General features: G+C 36.4%; 1 protein-coding gene across 3 annotated transcripts in view; it reads left to right on the plus strand.

Moving 5' to 3' along the window:
* Positions 1–618: 618 nt before the first annotated feature.
* LOC142348536 (uncharacterized) overlaps positions 619–22,867 on the plus strand; it is a 46,903-nt gene continuing 24,654 nt past the window's right edge. Inside the window, exons 1-4 of one of the 3 annotated variants that reach the window (XM_075399919.1) lie at positions 619–722; positions 994–1,144; positions 9,947–10,099; positions 11,710–11,965. In XM_075399919.1, the coding sequence (XP_075256034.1) occupies positions 1,022–1,144; positions 9,947–10,099; positions 11,710–11,965 (532 nt within the window). In that variant the 5' untranslated portion in view covers positions 619–722; positions 994–1,021. Of the gene's footprint in view, positions 723–830; positions 1,145–9,946; positions 10,100–11,709; positions 11,966–22,867 lie in introns of those variants that run through there. The other 2 variants (XM_075399913.1, XM_075399928.1) reach the window with 2 other exon arrangements.

The following is a 22,867-nucleotide window of genomic DNA, read 5'->3' on the forward strand; positions in this document are numbered from 1 at the left end:
GAGGGGGGGGGGGCTATTTTATGGGTGGGGGGAAGGAGGGGTGACTCTCAACAGGATATTCTTTCCCCAATGCCAGTACCAGAGAACTTGAATTGGACTGAAATGACTATTTTTTATTGAAATGACTATTTTTTATTGTTCTTTCGTTATTCTCAGAGTAAATTCAGAGTATTTTCATGCTGAAATTTTTTTCTGAGATTTTTTTTTTCAGGCTGAAATTTTGTTCTGATCAGTAATTCCACAGTCTGATTTTGTCATGTAGTTCAGAACAATTTCAGAGAAACTAGGTTGTCCTGATTTTTTACTCTGATCAGCCTAATTTTTGACATGATCATGATACTTGGTAGTCCAAAATTCAGAACAAAAGTTATCATGATTCAGCGCTGAAAAAATAATTTAGTGCAGTCCGGGAACAAAAATTAATGTTGCCAGACGTATACCAACGATACCAAAAAGTCATACATAATAAATTCTGTAGTTTTGAAAACGCTGAATCTATTAATTATTCGCTTCTTAAGAGGCAGAAAATGTATAGTGGCGGTGAGACGAGCGGTTAAGTACGGTCACACCTGCTTAAAAAATTCAAAAATGGAATTGCTGCTAGCTTTACTTTGAAGACTAACGAGTTATGCTGTGATTTGATGTCCGATATCCGACGAGAGGTTGGGGCTTACAAAAACTGTCCACTGACATTGACTTTCTCTTATTTCGGATTTCTTTGCGTTAACCAGACTTTATATAAGCTATAAAAAAAGTTCTGATTTAAGTTATGCGTTTAATTTAGCTCAAATTTCTATGATTTGAATACATTTTCTTCATATGTACTTCACTGTGAGCTATCAAATTAAGCCAAATTATGGCCATCTTGCTCAACATCTACAATTTTTGTTGATTCTAATCTAAATTCTGCTAATAAACAGTAAAATTCAGCAAGATGCGTATAACCTTACTAACACGCAAAGATTAACGCAAAATTGATTTTGCTGCTTAAAGATTTCATTGTCAAAGACACTATTTTACTATGGCCTCCTCGAGTTGGAGTGAAATGAGTTCCCCGGGTGTCAACTTAGAGTTCGGTGCCATCAATTCAAGTCCAAATTACTACACAACTACAAACGTGGACTACAACAGAAAAAGTTATCATGTAAGCAAAGATTTCTAAAGGTTAACAGGAGGTTTGGTGAAAAAAAGGCAATTCGAGATTCCTGGCCGACGTGCTCTGCTCTTTTTTTAGGCGCTCGAATCATTCCTGCTTGTCATCCGTTGTGTGACAGAAAATCGTATCAGAAGGTTTCAGACCAAAAGGACCTCTATTGAGTTTTCTGCGGTCCCTGAATGACCACCATAAGCTCATCTCATCTTACAAATTTCCTTCCCTTTGTGCATTCGAAGGCAAAACTGATCACGCATTATTGTTCCTTAAAATTTTCGCGTTCAAGCTAATTACTAAATGCGAATCACCTTGATCTGACCGTTCAAGACTGGAATGATCCTTGATCGTACCATCCTCTGCTCTAGACTTTTCCACGTTTTTGCCGATTAGAAATAAAAGTTCATCAATTCTTTCTGTGATAAAGACAATCAGCAAGTCTAGTTTAATTGTTAAATTATCCCCGCTGAAGCACACAAATCACACAGCCATGAGGCAACTTTAATGGAGGATGGAAGGAGATCAATGTCAGCTAAAACTTGAACAGCTAAAACAGTAATTTTATCTGAACACAACTGAGGTTTTTCACCCAATGATTCAATGCAATAGCCTTTAAGGCAAAAAAATCCCGCAAACGGAACTGGATATGGCAAGAATTTTGAACAATCTCTTATTGGCAAAAAGGGTGGCCTCAATACTCAAAGTATCAAAAATGTCACGAGCGAACATGGAGTAATCTTGATCTGAAAACTGATCTAATAGTCAGGAAAGTTTGGATCCCACAAGAGACTGTTTCCTTCCACATCCGTATCACTGAAACTGAAGTAAGGTTGCTCAAACAAAACTCTGATAAACATATTGGAAAGTTGCGCTGAAGAGAGGAAAAATAAGTATATTTGAGCATGCCAGGAGAAAGATATCTCATTTATGTCCCCTTATCAGATAGATTGTCCTCTAAATGGGAGAAGGCCTATGCTGCAGTTATGAAATTGGCAAAACAAGACATTGTTTTGAAATCTTTTGATTAGGGGTTACGTGATGCGAATATCCAGGTTTCCAGTAAAAATATGGCGCCTTAATTTGTTAAACTTTGACTACTAAATTCACTATAAATTACGTTGCTCAATGTAAGGGGGGACTCCGCCCAATATTCATAATTCTATGCCCAAATGTGGGGAGATCTCCAGAAACTGAACAAGCTAGCCACAATCTTTCTGGATCTTTAAATAATTATTAGATTTGAAATAATATGTCAATCATTGAAAGTAGGTTATATTTATCAATTGATTCTTCTCAACTCGCCAAACGAGAGGGGAGATATTTCTGTCTCTTTATCAAGTTGTGAACCTCTAGACTACACCGAGACTTCATAAATTTGCTTGATAGTTTCTGATATGAGTTGTTTTACAGCTGGGAATTCAACGCCCTGTTCAACGGATCTCTAAAAGAATTTTTTGGTGGCTACCACTCGTCCCGCATGTATTGTCTCCTAGAAGAGTTTTTAAAATAATTCTAAATTAACTCAGCTTAAGGTCCCAGACTGGATTGATCACTAGTCAACTTTTTTTCAGCTGTCCAGTCTTTATGATGCGTTTCTGCAGCGGCTCAGATTCAGTGATTTTAGGCGCAGATCGGTGCGATGTTAGATGTTCTGATATAGTCTGAAGTTGTTTTTTATTTAGGGCATCAACCTGGGTACAAAACTGACAAAACTAGAAAGGAATCGAACACAGACCTCAAATTAAATTGCTATACCGGATTTGGCAGTGAACGAAACATAGTTGTAGAAAAAATTTCCTATTTGATAATTTTTTGCTGCTTATCATACGGTCGTTCCTAGATATCGTGTTATTAGTCTTAATTCCAAGTGCAGTTCAATTTTGTTCAACGTTTGGTTCTAATTTTGTTGCCTTATTTGAACATCCTTATTGCTAACAGGATGTTCTCACAAGTCCTTAATTATGAAGGAATTGTCTAATCACGTCATGAACAAATCTTTAACTTTTTTTTAAGTTCTGATGCTTTGTCATCAAAATTGTGATCAAATTTTACCACTTTCAACTTTCTGTAAATACTTTCATTCGTCTCATTTTACTGCTTAAACCCAGTTGATAAATTTAACTTGTCAATTGCGCCGCGTTTTTCAACTAGAATTAAGCAACGTCAAATTCCGCCGCAACTGTGATATAGTATTCAATGGTCATTGTAATTTGAAGTTCTAAAACCCCTTATGTCATGCAATCTTTAATTTAATTCAGTTTAGTCTTTTTATTTTCATTTTGTTTAATCTTGATTTGAAGATCAGATCGTCCTCGTTCATGCCTGCAAAATTTGTTTACTTAACATTGTGATTTAGTTGTCTGTTCATACTGTCTGCTCATTTAGTTTTACCGCAAATTTCCATTTTCAGTTATGATACGTTCTGATCAAATTGCTGATCAAAATTCGGCTGTTCCTATTTATTCAGTCTCTTGAATCAAAATTCAGTTTCCAGTTGACTCTTTTTATTTTGAATTTCGCTCCGCAGATCACTCGATTCAAAATATCAGATATAACTCTAATTTCCTTAAGCGAAATACCAGTCTAAAAGACAACGCTGTATTTGCGACGCGAATACTACTTAAAAGTGAGGCTCAGAAAGTTTAATCTACTAAATACAAATTTAGTAGTGGAAACGCTCAGCAAAATCACTAATAATTTTGCATCAACTAAAATCGTAAAATCGTTCAGCAAACACACCCAACTGCATAAATCGATTTCTTGCGAATCACGCTCGCGAATCACGCAAGACCCCACTTTCAATTGAACAGTTTTGGAAACGGGCTACATCGAACCCTCCAATACGATGAGAGAAGTGGCGCATCCAAGTGAAATGAGCAATCCTTGCAAGGGAGAAAATAACGTTGGACAAGCTGCTCCAACCAGAGCTAACACATGTACGACTGCTGGTCGGGCCAAAATACGAAATGGCCATCAAGGATCCAACAGAGCAAACGGAACGGGATCGTCAAATCCGCAATAGTCAGATGAAGCTCCAATGGGAATTGAAATGCCAGAACATCACGGAGGCAGGTGTTTTGTGTGGCGAAAGACCATGGTCGCTAAGTGATCAGAAGTGTGTCCCAATCATCTACCTCAGTATTGGGACGGAAGACAGACGTCGTTTAACGCATAAATTTCCCCGTGATAACATATACGACCTCTCTACTCTGAAACTCTGGGAAATGATGGAAATAGATTTTATACGATCCAGAAATATCTCTTTTGATCGCTATGTGTTCTTTTTGAGGAAACAGAAGAAGGGTGAAACTGTAGAACAATTCTATAGCATTTTGAAAGAGTTAGCGGCAAATTGCGATTTCGAAAGTTGAGAGGAAGTGATAATCAGAGACATATTCATCACTAATATTTTGGATGATGATATTCAACGTGAATTCATCCGTGATACAGTAGAACGGGAAAGAGCCCTCATTATAGCTGCAAAATGGAGATGGAACATCAAAACCAACAACGAATATCATCCAACAACAACAACGCAAATGGCAATGCAATCAATGCCATACAATCCTTCAACAGATTTCGCGGCGCAAATGCTCGTGGAAATCAATCAGGCAGAATTCCATTCAATCGAGCAGCGACTAGCCAGTGTAGAGGTTTTGGCCAAACTTGGACTTCAGCGCATCGTCAGGTTTGCCCTGCTCTGGGAAGAAATGTAATAATTTGGGTCTGATCAATCATTTCGCAAAGGTATGCCGGAAAAAATTAAATAATGGAAGAAATTCTCGTCAAGATACTCGCATCTATAATGTAGAAAACTCTGAAAAAACAGAGCAAAATGTAAGTCCGGAGAATCAAAGCGTAAATTACATAAACTACAATGAACAGTTTATTTCTGAATACGACTCTTCTGACGATAATTATGTTGCGATGGTGGAAAATTTTATTACACCCCCAATCGCTTTGCAAAACATGACGATAAAAATTGGAAATACGGATTGCGATTTGCTCCTCAATTCTGGTAGTAGCTGTACTATCATAAATATGTCACTTGTCAAGGAGATAATGTTTGATTGCCTGCAAGCACAATGGTCAGAGAAAAAACCAATTGAACTCAAATTTTTTTTCTAACTATATAGTTGAAATACTCGGAATATTGAAAACACCAGTTCGTTGTAACGATTGGAAAATTCAAAAAGTGAAAATCACTGTAGTTGCAGATGGTTTCCGACCTATTCTTGGACGTGATATTTTCGATCAATTAGGAATAACTATCTCACAAAAGCCTTGCCCGAACATAAAAAGTTAATACTGTTGAAACCCCCTGTGTTATAAAACAATCGCTGGCCAAAAAGTTTCCAGAATTAATTTTGAGAATTGGAAAATTAAAACATCATACTGTCAACTCAAAATTTCATAGAAATTATCGTGTCACGCATCAAAAAAGGAGAAAAGTGCCTATCCACCTTCAACCAAAAGTAAAGATCGAACTCGAAAAATTACTAAACAAAGGACATAATGAAAAATTATCAAATTGTTCCGACCAGTTTTTTATTTCCCCAATAGTCAGAGTCAATAATCACAGTCAAAAAAGACCAATCAATCAAAATAGCTTTAGATTCTAAGATCTTGAACAAAGCCATACATAAAAATAAGTTCCAGATGCTAAATATTGATTCTTTGATTCAAACTATTTCACAAACACTGCCAAATGCACCGTAAGAAACGGCCTACTTTATGACACTTAGATTTGCAAAGCGATACGGTCCGCAATTGTAATTTTAATACTGTCAGGGGAGATATGACCGGCACTTACCGCTTTAAAACGGGATTTTAAGGACTCAAGGATATGCCTGCCGAATTTCAAAAAGCAATCGATTGTACGCTTGCCGGCTTGACTAATACACTCTGTTTTCTGAACGATGTACTGATAGTAAGTAGAGGTAGAATTAAACATCATCTCGATCTTGTACGAAATTGTTTAATAAAAATAAGATCAGGAAAATCTTCGTATCAATTTAGCAAAATGCCATTTTGCTAAAGATCGATTTGAATGGCTCGAACATAGTATCACTCAAACAGGCGTAAAACCATTATCAATTAAAACTGATGCCCTTGAAAAATTATCTTCACGCTCAAATCTCAAAAAATGGCGACCTTTTACGGGATCAGTACTTCATCTCGGAAAATTTATACCAAATTTATCTCAAAAGTGTCACCCACTCAGACCTCTACTTAAGAATTATACAAAATTCGTCTGTACAGATGAACATGAACAACATTTCAAGTTGATAAAAACGAAAAGTAATGCGATGCCTCCCGTGAAGGTTTGGCTTGAGCATTAGAGCATCGAACTCCGAACGGATGGCGTACTGTAGCTTTTGCACCGCGTTTCCTAAATTCAGGGAAGATCGATATAGCATTTAAGAGCTTGAATTATTGGGTGTTGTTTGGTCCGTCGAACACTTCAAATATTACCTTTATGGTAAGGTTTTCACTGTCATAACCGATCACAGAGCACTGTTATCTATAATGAGAGAAAACAGAGCTAATAAATCGTATAATAGCCGATTAACACGTTGGGTCGATAGCCTTTCACCTCTTGATTTCCCAATAGATCATCCCCTGGCTCGAAAATGGGACTGGTCGACTCTCGCGAACCATAGCAAAAAGCTGTTAATTTTTCCATTTATGATGAGCAATTTATAGTTGCAAATTTGGACGCAATTAAACGCAGTGCGAAACGCTTTTTATTAAATGCAGAAAATTATACTGATTTTGGGGCGCGAAATCCACTTATAAAACAGGCCTCGAATAATCCGCATTCCGATAACCACTTATGCAGTGAATTTTTACCGCGAAATCGAGAATATTCTGCGATTACGCAAAATGGCAATACAATTAGCAAAATAACGCCAAATAACTCTCATTCCAAAACCAAAATTGAGAACGCGAAAATTCCCCACTCGCTTTTTGCCTTAAATCACTCTACCGATCAGTTGAATAAAGAACTCAATAATTTTCAACGAATTGCCAATAGCTTCCCCAACGTTTTGATGATGTCTCACTCTGATGAAGAAACACTTATGCAGCTGAAACACTCTACCCCATCAAAAATACGTTCTGCCAATGAGGCAGGCCCATCCACAGCCCCATTGGTACCAGCAACACCATCTACCCCAGATATGGATACAACGACAGCGACTTCACCATCAACAGACGATCTCCACACAGACGCCTTTAACTTTGTCATATCAAAAATCTTTTCCAGTACTCTGATGGCACATCTCACATCAAAGGATGCAATCCTCAAGGAAATCCGAGATTTTGTACAAACGAACAATGAGGACAGGTGCCGCCAAATCAGCCCCTATATACATAGTTTTTGGAAAAATCTCCACTTAAAGAACGGCTGCGTATGTATTGACGATTGGATCGCCATCCCCAACTCTAAAAAGGACGTATACGTGGAAGCGATCTATTCCAAAAATCCAGGGATTTGGGGGAAGACGGACATGGCAACACATGCATGGTGGCCGTACATACATCGGGACATCATTACAAAAACGGCCAAATGTAACCCTTGCGTCAAAATCGGTAAAAATTTAAAGTCATTCCTTCTAGCAAATGGGCACCATTAAAATTGTGTAAAGTTCCCAATGAAGAAATTCAAATTGATTTTGGCGGACCAATCTATAATGGAAAAAATCAAGAAGTCTTATTTCTTGCATTCATAGATCGATTCTCTAAATTTCCAACAGCGGAGGTATTTGACAGAGCAAATGCAGGAATTTTTTTAAAATTTCTTCAAGTTTACGTTTTGCTACACGGAAATCCTCGTACAATCAGATTAGATCAAGCGCATTTCCACATTGGACCTCAAAATAAAGCCTTTTCTATTTAAAATAATATATAGTTAATTGAAGCTCCAATACACGATCACAGAGAAATTGGGCTAGTTGAGAGGCTAATTCAAATAATCAAGAATCACTCAGCTTGTGTTAAGACGGCGGCGCAAAATCACTTTAATTTGAAAGCATCGATAAACTCTGTTATTTACCAACTCCGTATATGTTGCCAAAAGACAATTAAAATTTCACCGTTTGAAGCGCATTTTGGTAGAAAAGCAAATACTCCACTAAGTAAAAATTCAACCGAACCTGACCCTAGTTCTCTCACATAAAAACTAATTTTAGAAAAATGTTTAGACATGGAGACAGTTCGCTGGGACGACTTAACCTCAGAGGAACAGTGGGACAATGAGGCGAGAAGCGACATTGATCTGGAATTGAGTAGAGACCGACTCAGCAAGGACGCGGTGCAACGGTGTAATGCAGACCCAAATAATTAATCAAGAGTAATTCCACACCCAGATGTTGATCAAGTAGTAGCCAGAACTGAGGCTTCACTAGCATTGAAACTGGCGAAGAAAAAGCCCAAAAGTAAACGATCAAAACAGAGTTTGGACGGTCTTTACGAGGTTCATGCACCCGGGTCACCGTGATAAAATCTGACGCATAGAGGTCAAAAATAAAAAAATTAGGAAAACGGGAGGTGACTATAAGAAACTCTGATTTAGCCAAATTTGGAGCTAAAGCAGAGAGACAAACTGAATTGAGATATTACGCTGACAGGAGATCCAAAATACCATCGGGAAAAATTAAAAATAACTGAATTGCTAGCATCCACACAAACTTGTCCTCCAACAGTATCATCTACTTCGGCACCTTCAAGACAAAAGCGGAGGCAGATGGTAAAGCAGCAGCAAATACAGAATAAATCGATTGTATCAACAATTCAAAAAACTGCCACCAGTAATCAAAAACAGGAAACAGATTTTACAGTAGGCCCCTGTTCGCCAGTTCAATCGTTTCAATCGTCTCTCCGAATTATGAGGGAGCCAAAAGTTCAATAAAGTTTCGCGAGGCAGAATGCAACTATGAAAGTGATTCAGATTAAGTAAAACTTTCCACAAACATGATAGTATTAATTATAGTAACCAGTGCATAATTTATTAATTTTCTGACAAACATACTTCGTTGTTTATTTTTGCTGAGGGTGAAATGTGCTATAGTATACAATGGTCATTGCAATTTGTAGTGCTAGAACCCCTAATTTCATTTAAACTTTAATTTAGTTCAGTTTAGTCTTTTTATTTTCATTTTGCTCAATTTTGATTTGAAGATCAGATCTTCCTCGTTCATGCCCGCTAAATTTGTTTACATAACATTGTGATGTAATTGTCTGTTCATACTGTCTGCTCGTTTTGTTTTACTGCAAATTTCCATTTATAGTTATGATACGTTATGATCAAAAAGCTGATCAAAATTCTGCTTTTCCTATTTATTCATTCTCTTGAATCAAAATTCAATTTCCAGTTGACTCTCTTTATTTCGAATTTCTCTCCGCGGATCACTCAATTCAAATTATCAGATATAAGTCTAGTTTCGCTAGGCGAAATACCAGTCTAAAAGATAACGCTGTATTTGCGACGCGAATACCACTTAAAAGTGAGGCTCAGAAATTTTAATCTCCTATATACAAATTTAGTAGTGGAAACGCTCCGCGAAATCACCTATAATTTCGCAGCAACTAAAATTGTAAAATCGCTCAGCAAACACACCCAACTACAGAAGTTGATTTCTGTACGACAGCAACATCAACTTGCTAAAAGAATCCGATTTCCAATTCAAAACATAATTGGTCATTCGCGCCGCAAATTCCAATCTAAATACTAAAATACGTAATCGCGCTACGAAATCTACTCAACTAAACGCGAAGTTCACGACACTACTTTAGGAGCCAGCTCCTGAGGGAAGCGGGGCTGAGTATGCAACATCAGCGGATAGTGTGTACGATCGACCACTGGAGCCTTCAAAGAGTGATAGCAGTAGATTGAAGCATACCCAATATGCATTGATTGTCGCAGCTGTATTTACATTGATACTCATGGTATGTGAACTCAAATGTTAATACATACAATATTTAAACCTATATAAAATATGATTTCCAAACAAAGATTTTCTCCCATCTAGCTGATAATAGCGAAATGTACATCGATTCTCGTCGACACGTTTCGTTTTCCGTTCAAAACTTATATGTCTTCAGTTTCATTCTTCTACTTGTTCTCTCAAAATGAATTATGTTTCTTGTCAGGCTCGCAATTAACTACGTTTAAAATGTTTGGTTTTGATCAGGACCATAGTTCAGGGAAATGAAAAATGCTTAACTAAATTATGTCAGTTTTGTTAGGAATTTTTTGTTGCTGTACGATACCGCTTAAACTTTACAAAAGTTTTTTGTATATGCTCAGATAACCTAAATTCTATAAATTCTAATTTCAGGTCTAAGACAGATCCCTAGTCGAAAAAGAATTGTTTATTTTGCAAAAATCTGCCAGATCTTGCAAGGCAATGCATCGTCTTGCAAAATTTTCCTTCCAAATCCTGTAAGATGTTGCAAGATAAACTATTTTTCTTCTAAATGGTCAAAAAATGGTGCAACCTCCAATGCGGTTGACCATGATTGGCTTATGATGTCTACAATGTGCTCCAATGAGTTATTGAACGAAAAAAAATTATATCTGAATTCTCAAATATTACTACGAAATAAACATAAAAAACTCAAAAATGCAGAAAAAAAATTAGTTTAATCCAAAATCTAATAATTTTGTTATGGTAAAAACGAGCAAAGGTTTTTTTGGGTTTTTTTTGCAAAAAATAATAACAAAATTTTTACAAGATAGCTTTCTGGTCTGCACTACGCAAAGCTTTTAAATATTTTTCTTAACGGTTTTGCATGTTAGAACTGAGACCTCAAAATCAATTTTTATCTCAATAGACGACACCGTGTTGAATCAAAGTGTAAGTCTTTTGCTACAAACAAACTGAATTATAGAAACTCTCATCTCAGTACAAAAATTCGGCGAAAAACAAATTAAGCTTAAAAATCTGCTTGTTGTAAGCTAAGCAGCTGTTTATTTTTTGCATAAAATTCAAAACTGACAAAATCTATTTTTTTTTATAGATTTGTTGTTTTTATTATCCAGAAAATTTTGTGCAGATTTAAATGTATTCATCTGATAAATTTAAGAAAGATCTCGTATCTTCCCTTGCAATTTTTTTGCTTAAAAAACTAAATTCTATCATAATCATAAAAACTTCTGAGTTGAATTTCAAGTAAGTTGAAATAATCTAAGTTGAATTTCAAGTATTTTTCAGTTTTTTTAAAATTTTAAGGTAATTTTTCAATTTTTTAAGGTAAGTTCCGGTAATTTTACCTTAACTGTTCAGGTGTGTTTTTCAGGTAAATTTAAGATATGTTCAGGTAAAAATTCAGGTGGTGCCCCCTAATTTTTCAGGAAATTTTCATGTAAAGTTAAGGTAAGTTCAGGTAAGTTCAGGTAAGTTCAGGTAAGGCAAAACTACCTGAACGTTTCAGGTTATTTGCGGTGTTTTCTAAGGTAAATTTACTTGATCTTGTTTTAGTGAATCCAAACCGAAATAACCAAAATTTATGTTTCAGACAACCCAGCCAATAATCACTTATTTCAACTATTCCAGGTATTTGTGCTAATCGAACTAATTGTACTCATTTCCCTGGCCAGCAAAGTGAGCGATCTGGAGTTGAGACTTGATTCTTCAGAGGCTGAAATAGCTGAGCTCAAAAGCCAGCAACAATCGGGATCGGAACCGCCTAATGTAGACCCCGTAGACCCTGGAAATGATCATGATGATGGTGATGAGGGGAGCATTGCAGAATTGGAGCAAAGCGTGGGTAAAATGAAAGACAACATCACAGTGATAAAAGACGAATTAGGTGAAGTTTGTTTATATAGCGTACAGGATAAACAGAAATATTCGTTGTGAAAGAGGCGATTTAAGGTTTTTCTTAAATTAAACAAATATCGTATTAATCAAAAGTGTTATATAACACTTCTGATTAACACTATATATTTTTAATTCAACAAGGCGGCTCGTTAATGTGCGGTCTCACATGATGTTCCGACCCGAACTCATCTACATTTTTGACTTAATTGTCAACCAAATGAAGAAATAACAAAAATAGATGTTTGAGTTTAAAACAATCGTTACACAACCCATCTACCAATTGAATTACATAATGCCAAGCCTTATTACAGCGACAATAAGATCTGAACTTAAAGAGACTACGAGCAAAAAAAAACAAAAAAAAATAGCAAAAACGAAAATTTCACGGCAAAAAATGAATATCTAACTTTAAAATCACATAGTAACAACGTCAAAATGCAGTCAGATAAAACCTTAAGTACTCAAACTTAGTTTCTCCTATTTATACATTGGATGGAAAGTTTTATTAATCAGACTAAGTTACAAGTCAACAAAGAGAACGATCAATGAGGCGAAATTCAAGAATTAATCAATATTTTTTAAACCAAGAAGATTCAAAAGTCTTAAAAATCATTAGCTTTTAACAAATAGTCCATGATGAATTGCTAAGAAGTTGATACAAAACCAAAATGCTTTGTCTTTGGGTAGTTTAAGACTTAGAAACGAACTAAACAAAAACTTAAAAAATTAGAAAACGATTTGCGAAAACACAAACTGTTGCTACCATTAAAATCAATAGCTATTATCTGATTATTATGTATTGTTAATTCAATTTTTGTTTCTACAAATTCAGCTGCAGGAATTATACTGAGAGATTAAATAAGCTTATTGGGGCCTCATTTGTAAACCAATGGGATCTTACTACGCGATTGTTCTGAAAGAAGAGAAAAAGAAGGGCAAAAAATGATCACTTAAAAAACGTCTTAAAAAAACGCATATTGTCCAACAAACAAAGCATCGGTGACAAATAATATCAGTAGATAAGTTATTTTTTGGAATACAAGAAATTGGATGTGACCTCTCATAGATGAAAATAAGTTACAATTTGACGAAAAGAACAACAAAAACTGAAAAGGTTTGAAAATGTATATCATAAACTTTAAGACTAAATGCTATAAACTGACTAACTGATTCGAGCAACATCATTTATTCAACCCTCAATTACAAGCTTAAGAGACTTGTCAGCAATTTACGGCTACCTAAAAAAGCAAAACAGCAAAAACAGCAGTTTCAAGAAAAAAAATTGAGCGAGAAAATTGTCGAAGGCATTAGAGAATGAAATTTTCACTAAAAACTTTTATATGTTCAATTAATTTTTTGACAACAATGGGATTCCTTTTTTATCGATATAGTTTCAAAAAATCAAATATGAACAAATATATTAGAACCACGAAGTTTTTGAGAAAAATCGTAGTACCAACGCCATTAATTTCACTAGCTTTCAACGGAATCCTTTAAATACGCCAAATTATGCCTCTATGGGACAAAAAGTTTGGTTGCCAATCTCATTTGCTCAATAAGATCTTACAACAAGTTATTGAAGATGAAAACAACAACAAAGACAGGCAACAACCAAAAATTCAACAGAAAAGTGCCAGAAAAAAGTATCGAAGCAATTTAAATCATAAATTCTTCTCTGAAAACTTTTTATATGATCCGTTTAACGTCTTCCCTAAACCAATGAGAACCATCAGTGTTAGGATAATGCGATAAGGTTTTAAAAGGATCCAAAAATTAGAAAAGGTACCCGAAAAAATAAAAAAAATATGAAAACTAGTGAAATTGAAGTTTTAAAACTAATAGGTAGAAGATGAAAACGCTAACCAGATTAAAATTGGCTGTACTAAAAATAATAGGGGATCATACAAGTACTAAGACTGAATAACTGTCCACCAAAAAGGATTATGATCGGTTAATGTTCAAAAAAAATTCGAAAAACTTTTTTTCAATTCTTAACAGCCATTAAACACAAAAGCTTTTAACGGAGGCCAATAACTACGCTCAGAAATAACACGATGGCAGGGAAAAAATGGTTGTCGTGAATAGATAATCAATAAGAGATCTTAATAAGTCTTAAGATTAAAAAAATAACAACAAAAACAGGCGAAAACCAAAAATCAGTAAAGTGCGAGAAAAAAATTTGAAGCCATTTAAACCATTAGCTTTTCTCTGGAAACTTTATCTGTGATCCTCTGAAGGTCTTTTCCAAGCCAATAGGGTTAGAATAAAATTTAAATAATGTGTATAGTATTTGGATAATGTGATAAGACTTCAAAAGTAACCAAAAATATGAAAATATCCAATTTTTTTTTAAAATTTTGAATACTTGTGTTATCGAAGTCATATAATCAATAGTTAGAAGATAAAACCGCCAACGAAATTTATTTTAGAATATTAGATCATAAAAATTTTAAGATTGGTTAATGTTCAAAAAAGTTTTCGAAAAATTGTTTTTAAATTCTTAACAGCCATAGAACTCAATAAACTCAACGGAAATCAAAAAATACGCTGAAATATGCTTCAAAAGGAGTATGGGGATGTTTGCCATGCATTGATGATCAATACCACCTCACAAAAATTCTTATGACTATGAAAACAACAACAAAATCAGGCAAAAACCAAAAATTCACTAGAGAAGTGCGAGAAGAAAAGGTCGCAGCCATTTGAATACCTAAGCTTTTCTCTAAAAAAAATCATCTGTGATCCACTGAACGTCTTCTTTAGGCCACTAGGAGTAATCAATTTTAGGATAATGTGTTAAGGTTTTAAAAGTAACCAATAAAACGGAAATATTCAAAAAAATTCTTTAAACTTCTCGGAATCTTGTGCTATGAAGTCATATTACTAAAAAGCAGAAGATACAACCGCCAACTAGATCCCATTTGGTTACTGTAGGAATGAAGAGGGTGCTCTCATCATAGAGAGTGACACACAGTTCACGATTATAAGTTTGTGATTGGTTAATGTTAGAAAAATTTTTCGAAATATTATGTTTAAAGCCTTAACAGCCATTAGCTGTCAACTCAGAGCACTAGATATGCTCACTTAAATCTCATTACGGAAAGTATTGCAATTTTAGTCGATGATTTTATGTCATAGGACTCCAAAAAATTAGTAAAACCTCAAAAAGAAATTCAAATTTCATTTAAAATTACGAAAACTCAGAGTCGAATTTTAAAAAAAAAACATGAGCTGTTTCTTGAAAACGATTTTTTTTTGTTCATTGAGCTTCATTTGACTGTAAAGGAAGTTTGACATTAACGGAACCTCGATAATGAAAAGTGACTCCAGGTGACTTAAAAAAAAGTAGAAAAGTTTGACAAAAAAACAACTCTCAGATAGATTTTGATTTTTTTTATATTGAAGCTCCCTATGAGACCAGAAATAATCTTTTTTATCACCTTTAGTCTATTAGGAACACGAAATTGGTTCATTTTTTGGCAGGAAATTTAAGTTTGAAATACTATTTTTATAGAAAATATCTTAATTTAAAGAAAAATCACACTAAAACTGATCAAATGTCCCGTGTTCACACAAAATTTCAATCCTCGATAACTCCTCGAAAAAAAAATCAAAAAAATCTTTTTAATTTTGAATTCTACGCTGGACCAGCTTTTCAATGATACCACTCACATTCCTCTGCGATGAATATATCGATCGGCCAAAACTGACTGAACAAAAAAAACCCATTTGATTATATAGTTCCCCCCCCCAAAAAAAATGTGGGGTCGGAACAATAAAATATGTAAATTGGCTCTTTCACAAGTCTTCATCAAAGTGAAAAACTATAATTTACGAAAAATCCAAAAAGAGATTGAAAATCGAATTCCGACGGTTAACTTGTAGGATCTTATAAGATCCTGGCACAAGACGGTTTTCTTGCAAGATCTTGCAGGAGACCTTTGTAGAAAAGAGTTATCAAAGTTAAAGAAAACAAAGATTAAAATTAGATTTTGTAGAAAGCATAAGAATAAATTCAATAGAAATTTTTTAACCAGATAGCGCTAGTTAAGTCAGATAATTTAGGTCAAGTTAGACAAGTTAATTAGTTGTTTGAAATAAGCGTTCTTTCGTAAAGTGTTATTGTTTTGAAGGCGCCAGAGAGGGTAGTTGAGTGATATCTCTTAAACAAACAAATTGATGAACAAATGCATATTGAGCTGTCGATATATTTTGATTAGGAAGCAAAGTTGTATTTGAGCATCAGGCCAAAGTCGAAATGAAGGATTTAAATTGAGATGAAATTTAGAGAGCGATGATTTGAAGTGAACTAGATATTTTGATCAAAATTGGAATTTCAATCTGAACCAAATTAAAGTGTGATTTTGAATTTGCAAAATTATTGGCAACTCCAAACTTGTTACCCTCGACTTTTTAAGTTATATTCATCATTGGAATCTAAAAATTTTTGGGGATGCTCCCCTGATGATTGTCCATATATAATAGGGATGCGCGGCAGGTTACACCTTTTTGATCTGAGTTCCTTAAGTAGAGTTTTGTTGATTTAGAGTAAAAAAAGGCAATTTATCAGTTTTTCGAAATACCACCGAGCGGATTCCCCCCCCATGGAGGTTATATTAACCGGACGTTTACCAAATTTTATTGGCATGTACACCCAATAGTCCTCTCAGGCTGGTATACCTTTCGGGCCTATCCGACCACCTAACTCCGGGTTATTAGCACCGGAAGTGGTGTTATTTGACGGTTTTCGATATTTTGAGCAGAAAAATGACCGTTCGAGAATGACATAACAGTAACTAAGGGTTGCAATGGGTATTAAGTCTACAGTAATGTAGCAGATGATCATTGGAAGGGTTTAGGAAGTTGTGGGAGAAATTTATTGGCATTTTGAAATAAGAATAGGCAGTTTTCACTAAAAATAGTTAACATTGAAATTGAAATAGTAATTTCTCTAAAAGTTGAAGTCGGATTGACCTGAAATTTGGGGGATAGACTAATTTGGGTACGGGGAATCCGATTTTGAGGTCGGATTTGATCCCAGACCAACCTGCACGGAACTAGCGCACGCCCGTGCTGCGGAACGTAAAAATTGAATTGGTCGTGGAGTATTGGTAGTAACCATATGATTTTTGGAGGGCTAGTGTAACTTTTCAAGGGCTTTCGATTGGCGATATTTTCATTCCCAAATTCCGACCGGATGTCGGTGCTTCGGGACGACCTGAGTTCCGAAAACCGGAAATTGGCCTTTTTAGCGGCCGAATCACTTTGAAATGGTATTAATATGATAAGCTGAGACAGTTAGTGACAAAAAATAACCACCCTGGTCAATTTTGACGAACTCGGATTTTTTGGGTTTCGGCACCCACGACTCGATAAAAATTTTCAAATTGCAAACGACTCGCAACGGCTGATCCGTTGGTCATGAAACTTGGCAGGCAAGTTGGTGGCACACTATAGTTACTAGAAAACTTTACCCGAAGACGTTTTGACCACTACTTCGCAAGTTATTAAGCTCCGAAATTTGGGGTCATCCGGGAGGTCGATGAAAAGTGTGCGCGGTCATTGCTCGTGTTCTATTAGTTAGATTTATGAGTTAGATGATAAAAATTGGTGGGTAGGTGTCACAATGGTAGGATTTTCCGCGCCAATAGTTATTTTTAACACAGTGACCCTTCATCCTTGACGAATGACCCCTGATTGACTCCTAGAGGTCAAATTTTGGGCTTTTACGAATATTAGACTTTTCGGCGGTTTTTAACTGGGGAATTGCATGAAATAGTTTCAAAATTGGAAATTACAATTGGTCTTTGGTTTAGGGTTGTTTAGTTATTTATTCAACACGCGATTTTTGACAGGGATTGATTGCAGCTAATTAATTTTATAGCCGAAATAGAGGTATAAGAAATTTTCAGAACAACGTTCAATGTTTACTAAGCAAACACTGATTGACATGTCAAGTGCAAATATGAGATAAAGTGGAGTGGATTTGTTTACACAAGAGTCCAAAGGTCGTTTACTTAAGATAAGGTGAAAGTTGAACAATGGTTGGTAGCAGTTGAATGACAGAGCATAATTTGCTATTGGTTTGTTTGCATAGCAAACAAAGCCCACCTACAGAATGTGACAGATTGCGTGTAAGTTGCAATGTTTACTTAAGAGATTAAGGTTTGTTTGCTGAAGATAAGAGCGTATTGGCTGAGTATAAATTGAAGTGACACAGAAGAGAGAGAGAGAGAGAGAGAGAGAGAGAGAGAGAGACGTGGGAGAATTTTGGGAGCACTTCAAGTTTGGACTCAGGAGAGATTTTCGCATAAGCGAAAGAAAGTAGTTGGTTTAGTGGGACTAAACTTTAGAAGCTTGGTGTGAAAAGCAGAGAGGAGACTGAACTGTGGAAGTTTGTAATTGCAAGACCAGTTGGGATACTGTGAGCTGTTTTGATTTAGTTCATTTGGGAAATGAACCACGGAAATTTGTATTATTATTGTACTTATTATTAAAAATTGTCTTGAATTTGTCTTTTCCATTGATGTGCAAGTAATTCTCTTACCTTTGTTATCCATATAACTAGAATTGATATTACGAGCTTCATTGTGAATTAACTTATTTCAATGCAATCTAATTTGCAACAGCATACAAGAGTGGAAGGGGGGAAAAAGCAGAGTAACAAATTAACGCTTGCTTCACCAATTCAAAACCTTTGGTTTATTTTATTTGATCGATCTTCTGGGCGACAGAGTCCCCTCACTATTGAGCCTAGCAGAAATTCAGAAGACGACAGTGGCGCTCATGGGTGGGCTTCGTTTCTTTGTTACTTTTTGCTGTGGGTTATTGTCTGATTATTTGAAGAGCGTGCGATATTTTTCGTCGGAGAAACTGCTGAGAGCACACCAAAATTGACTTAGTTTGATTATGTTTGGTTATCAGTTGGTGAAGCGTTTTCCTTCACCAGGTTACGAAGTTTGGGAAGATTGGCGTGAACATTATTTGAGCACTGGCATGAAGCTGGGATGGACGGAAGAAGAGATGATGAAGTGGTTGCCTACAAAATTGTGCGGATGGGCCTTGAATACAGTAAGTGATTTACCAAGAGGCTATTGGCGGTCGACTCCAGGGAAGCAAGCTTGGACACTGACCGAGACGCTGTATCAGTTTGACATACGATTGTCTGACAATCCAAATTTTTACGAGCGAAGCTACAATTTGTTTGTTAGAGGAAAAGAGGGAAGTAGTGTGGAATTCAGTGAAACCAGTGATACTGCAGATCAGAGAACGCGACAGCAGTGTTCTCAAAGGCAGGTGGTTGATATAAGAAGTAGCCTTGGCATTTCTTTAATTGATCAATTTCGGCAACCTGGCAGAAGTTTTGAAGGGTTTGGCATTGGGTCCAGCTGTGGTTTGTCAAGAAGAGGAGCTTTCGGTAAAGATCTGTCTGGAGAAGTGGAAGATATGAGCATTGCTGAGAGTGGTAGTAGAATAAGAATTGCAGGTGACGGCGATGAAGTGCAAACTGGACTTGAGTTAGAGTTTACGGTGGAAGTTTGTGATCGAACCAATCAGGAAATTTCTAGAGCAGTGGTAAGCGAACTCAGAAATATTCCGACAGAAGAAAAGGTCATTGAGCGGAGAGTTGAGTCTTATGGACCAGATGAGCATCATGCTATTGAAAAGGAATATGTGCTGTCACCAGAGTCTGAGGAGCTAAGCGATGAAGAATCGGATGATGACATTTTGTTTGAAGATATTTCGGATACAGATTTTTTGGATGTAGAGGAATTTGATGTCAACGATGCGAGAAGCGAGACAAATTTTGCCGCGAGTTTGAACTCAGTAGCATGCGACAACGTAACTGCAATAGCGAGCGATTTTGGTGGTGGTGTCAAAGCTAGCAGAAACGATATGCTGGGAGCCAGGGCCTTGATGGAGCTAAAGACAGGAGGGTCATACCAAAAGTTCTGCAATGTGACAAACGGGGCTGATGAGACACAAATGTGTACAACTGAGTGCACTGTGGACACTTTGGAGAATTGCACAAATTCAAGAGAAATTGATCAGCAGTTGGTATCTGAATCACAGAAGGGTCAAAGCAATATTGCAGCAGTTGACCGAAGTAGTTTTGCACAGTTGGGAAAGGAGTTGAAGGAATGGGTGCAATCGCATTTGAGTGAAAGTCAGCTTAATGGTAGCGTTCCGGTCGAACCAACGGATGAGCATCAAGAGGACAGTGCTGGAGTCGACAGAACAGGCAAAACCGATGAGAAGTCAAAGGCTACAGTGTTGTACAATTGGGTTTATGATGAGCAACAGTCTAGGAGGGAGGACTCTGGCGGGTTTTCGATGGCAGTTGAGCAGAAGGTGGGGAGAGGGATTGCATCACGATTTCCAGAGATTGCAAAGCTGTTGCTGGAAAAACGATCCTTGAGCCGGAAGGAGAATTGGAGCCGTTTGGAAGCATCTGGACAGAAGTCATGGCAGGATTGCAGGAGAAATGGTAGCTACAGTGGAAGAAGAGTTGGTCATCCATTCAAGCATCAGAGGAAGAAGGTTTTAGTGTACAGGTGAACGAGTGTATGATGAGAGGGACGTTAACAGCTAAGTTATTAAAGCCTTTTTACCCAATTATTGTCTACATTGTTTTAATCCATTTTATCAGGACAATTTGATCAAGCACTATAGCCGTAAGGAAATTTTTTTTTCAAAATAAGATGATTTAGGGAAATGTGTTAATTTGGTAGATCTATTTTTAGATTTGATTTTTTAGTGATTTTGGGGTTCCCTGGGTAGATATATGTCAAAGGCAATAGAGTTTGGTCAAAAATCGTTTTTGATGAATTAGGTAGGATATGTTGAAATGTAAAAATGCAGGAGTTCCAATCTGGTTTAATCAGCTGCTATTCAAATTTTGGCGCAGTTAGTTTATATTAAACCGGAGCTAAATATAAGTGGTTCACTTCACTAGATCGACTATGGTTAAAGTACTTAGGAGTAAGTTAATCGGGTCAAAGGACAAGGTTTTGCAATTATTCGGGAGAATAATAATCTAGGAGGGAGGAGTGTAGAAAGCATAAGAATAAACTCAATAGAAATTTCTTAACCAGATAGCGCTAGCTAAGTCAGATAATTTAGGCCAAGTTAGACAAGTTAATTAGGTGTTTGAAATAAGCGTTCTCTTGTAAAATGTTATTGTTTTGAAGGCGCCAGAGAGGGTAGTTGAGTGATATCTCCTCAACAAACAAATTGATGAACAAATGCATATTGAGCTGTCGATATGTTTTGATTAGGAAGCAAAGTTGTATTTGAGCATCAGGCCAAAGTCGAAATGAAGGATTTAAATTGAGATGAAATTTAGAGAGCGATGATTTGAAGTGAACTAGATATTTTGATCAAAATTGGAATTTCAATTTGAACCAAATTAAAGTGTGATTTTGAATTTGCAAAATTATTGGCAACTCCAAACTTGTTACCCTCGACTTTTTAAGTTATATTCATCATTGGAATCTAAAAATTTTTGGGGATCCTCCCCTGATGATTGTCCATATATAATAGGGATGCGCGGCAGGTTACACCTTTTTGATCTGAGTTCCTTAAGTAGAGTTTTGTTGATTTAGAGTAAAAAAAGGCAATTTATCAGTTTTTCGAAATACCACCGAGCGGATTCCCCCCCCATGGAAGTTATATTAACCGGACGTTTACCAAATTTTATTGGCATGTACACCCAATAGTCTTCTCAGGCTGGTATACCTTTCGGGCCTATCCGACCACCTAACTCCGGGTTATTAGCACCGGAAGTGGTGTTATTTGACGGTTTTCGATATTTTGAGCAAAAAAATGACCGTTCGAGAATGACATAACAGTAACTAAGGGTTGTAATGGGTATTAAGTCTACAGTAATGTAGCAGATGATCATTGGAAGGGTTTAGGAAGTTGTGGGAGAAATTTATTGGCATTTTGAAATAAGAATAGGCAGTTTTCACTAAAAATAGTTAACATTGAAATTGAAATAGTAATTTCTCTAAAAGTTGAAGTCGGATTGACCTGAAATTTGGGGGATAGACTAATTTGGGTACGGGGAATCCGATTTTGAGGTCGGATTTGATCCCAGACCAACCTGCACGGAACTAGCGCACGCCCGTGCTGCGGAACGTAAAATTTGAATTGGTCGTGGAGTATTGGTAGTAACCATATGATTTTTGGAGGGCTAGTGTAACTTTTCAAGGGCTTTCGATTGGCGATATTTTCATTCCCAAATTCCGACCGGATGTCGGTGCTTCGGGACGACCTGAGTTCCGAAAACCGGAAATTGGCCTTTTTAGCGGCCGAATCACTTTGAAATGGTATTAATATGATAAGCTGAGACAGTTAGTGACAAAAAATAACCACCCTGGTCAATTTTGACGAACTCGGATTTTTTGGGTTTCGGCACCCACGACTCGATAAAAATTTTCAAATTGCAAACGACTCGCAACGGCTGATCCGTTGGTCATGAAACTTGGCAGGCAAGTTGGTGGCACACTATAGTTACTAGAAAACTTTACCCGAAGACGTTTTGACCACTACTTCGCAAGTTATTAAGCTCCGAAATTTGGGGTCATCCGGGAGGTCGATGAAAAGTGTGCGCGGTCATTGCTCGTGTTCTATTAGGAGTTAGATGATAAAAATTGGTGGGTAGGTGTCACAATGGTAGGATTTTCCGCGCCAATAGTTATTTTTAACACAGTGACCCTTCATCCTTGACGAATGACCCCTGATTGACTCCTAGAGGTCAAATTTTGGGCTTTTACGAATATTAGACTTTTCGGCGGTTTTTAACTGGGGAATTGCAATTAATAGTTTCAAAATTGGAAATTACAATTGGTCTTTGGTTTAGGGTTGTTTAGTTATTTATTCAACACGC

The sequence above is a fragment of the Convolutriloba macropyga genome, chromosome 1 (genome assembly GCF_964194025.1).
Source record: "Convolutriloba macropyga chromosome 1, txConMacr16.3, whole genome shotgun sequence".
Lineage (NCBI taxonomy): Eukaryota > Metazoa > Xenacoelomorpha > Acoela > Convolutidae > Convolutriloba > Convolutriloba macropyga.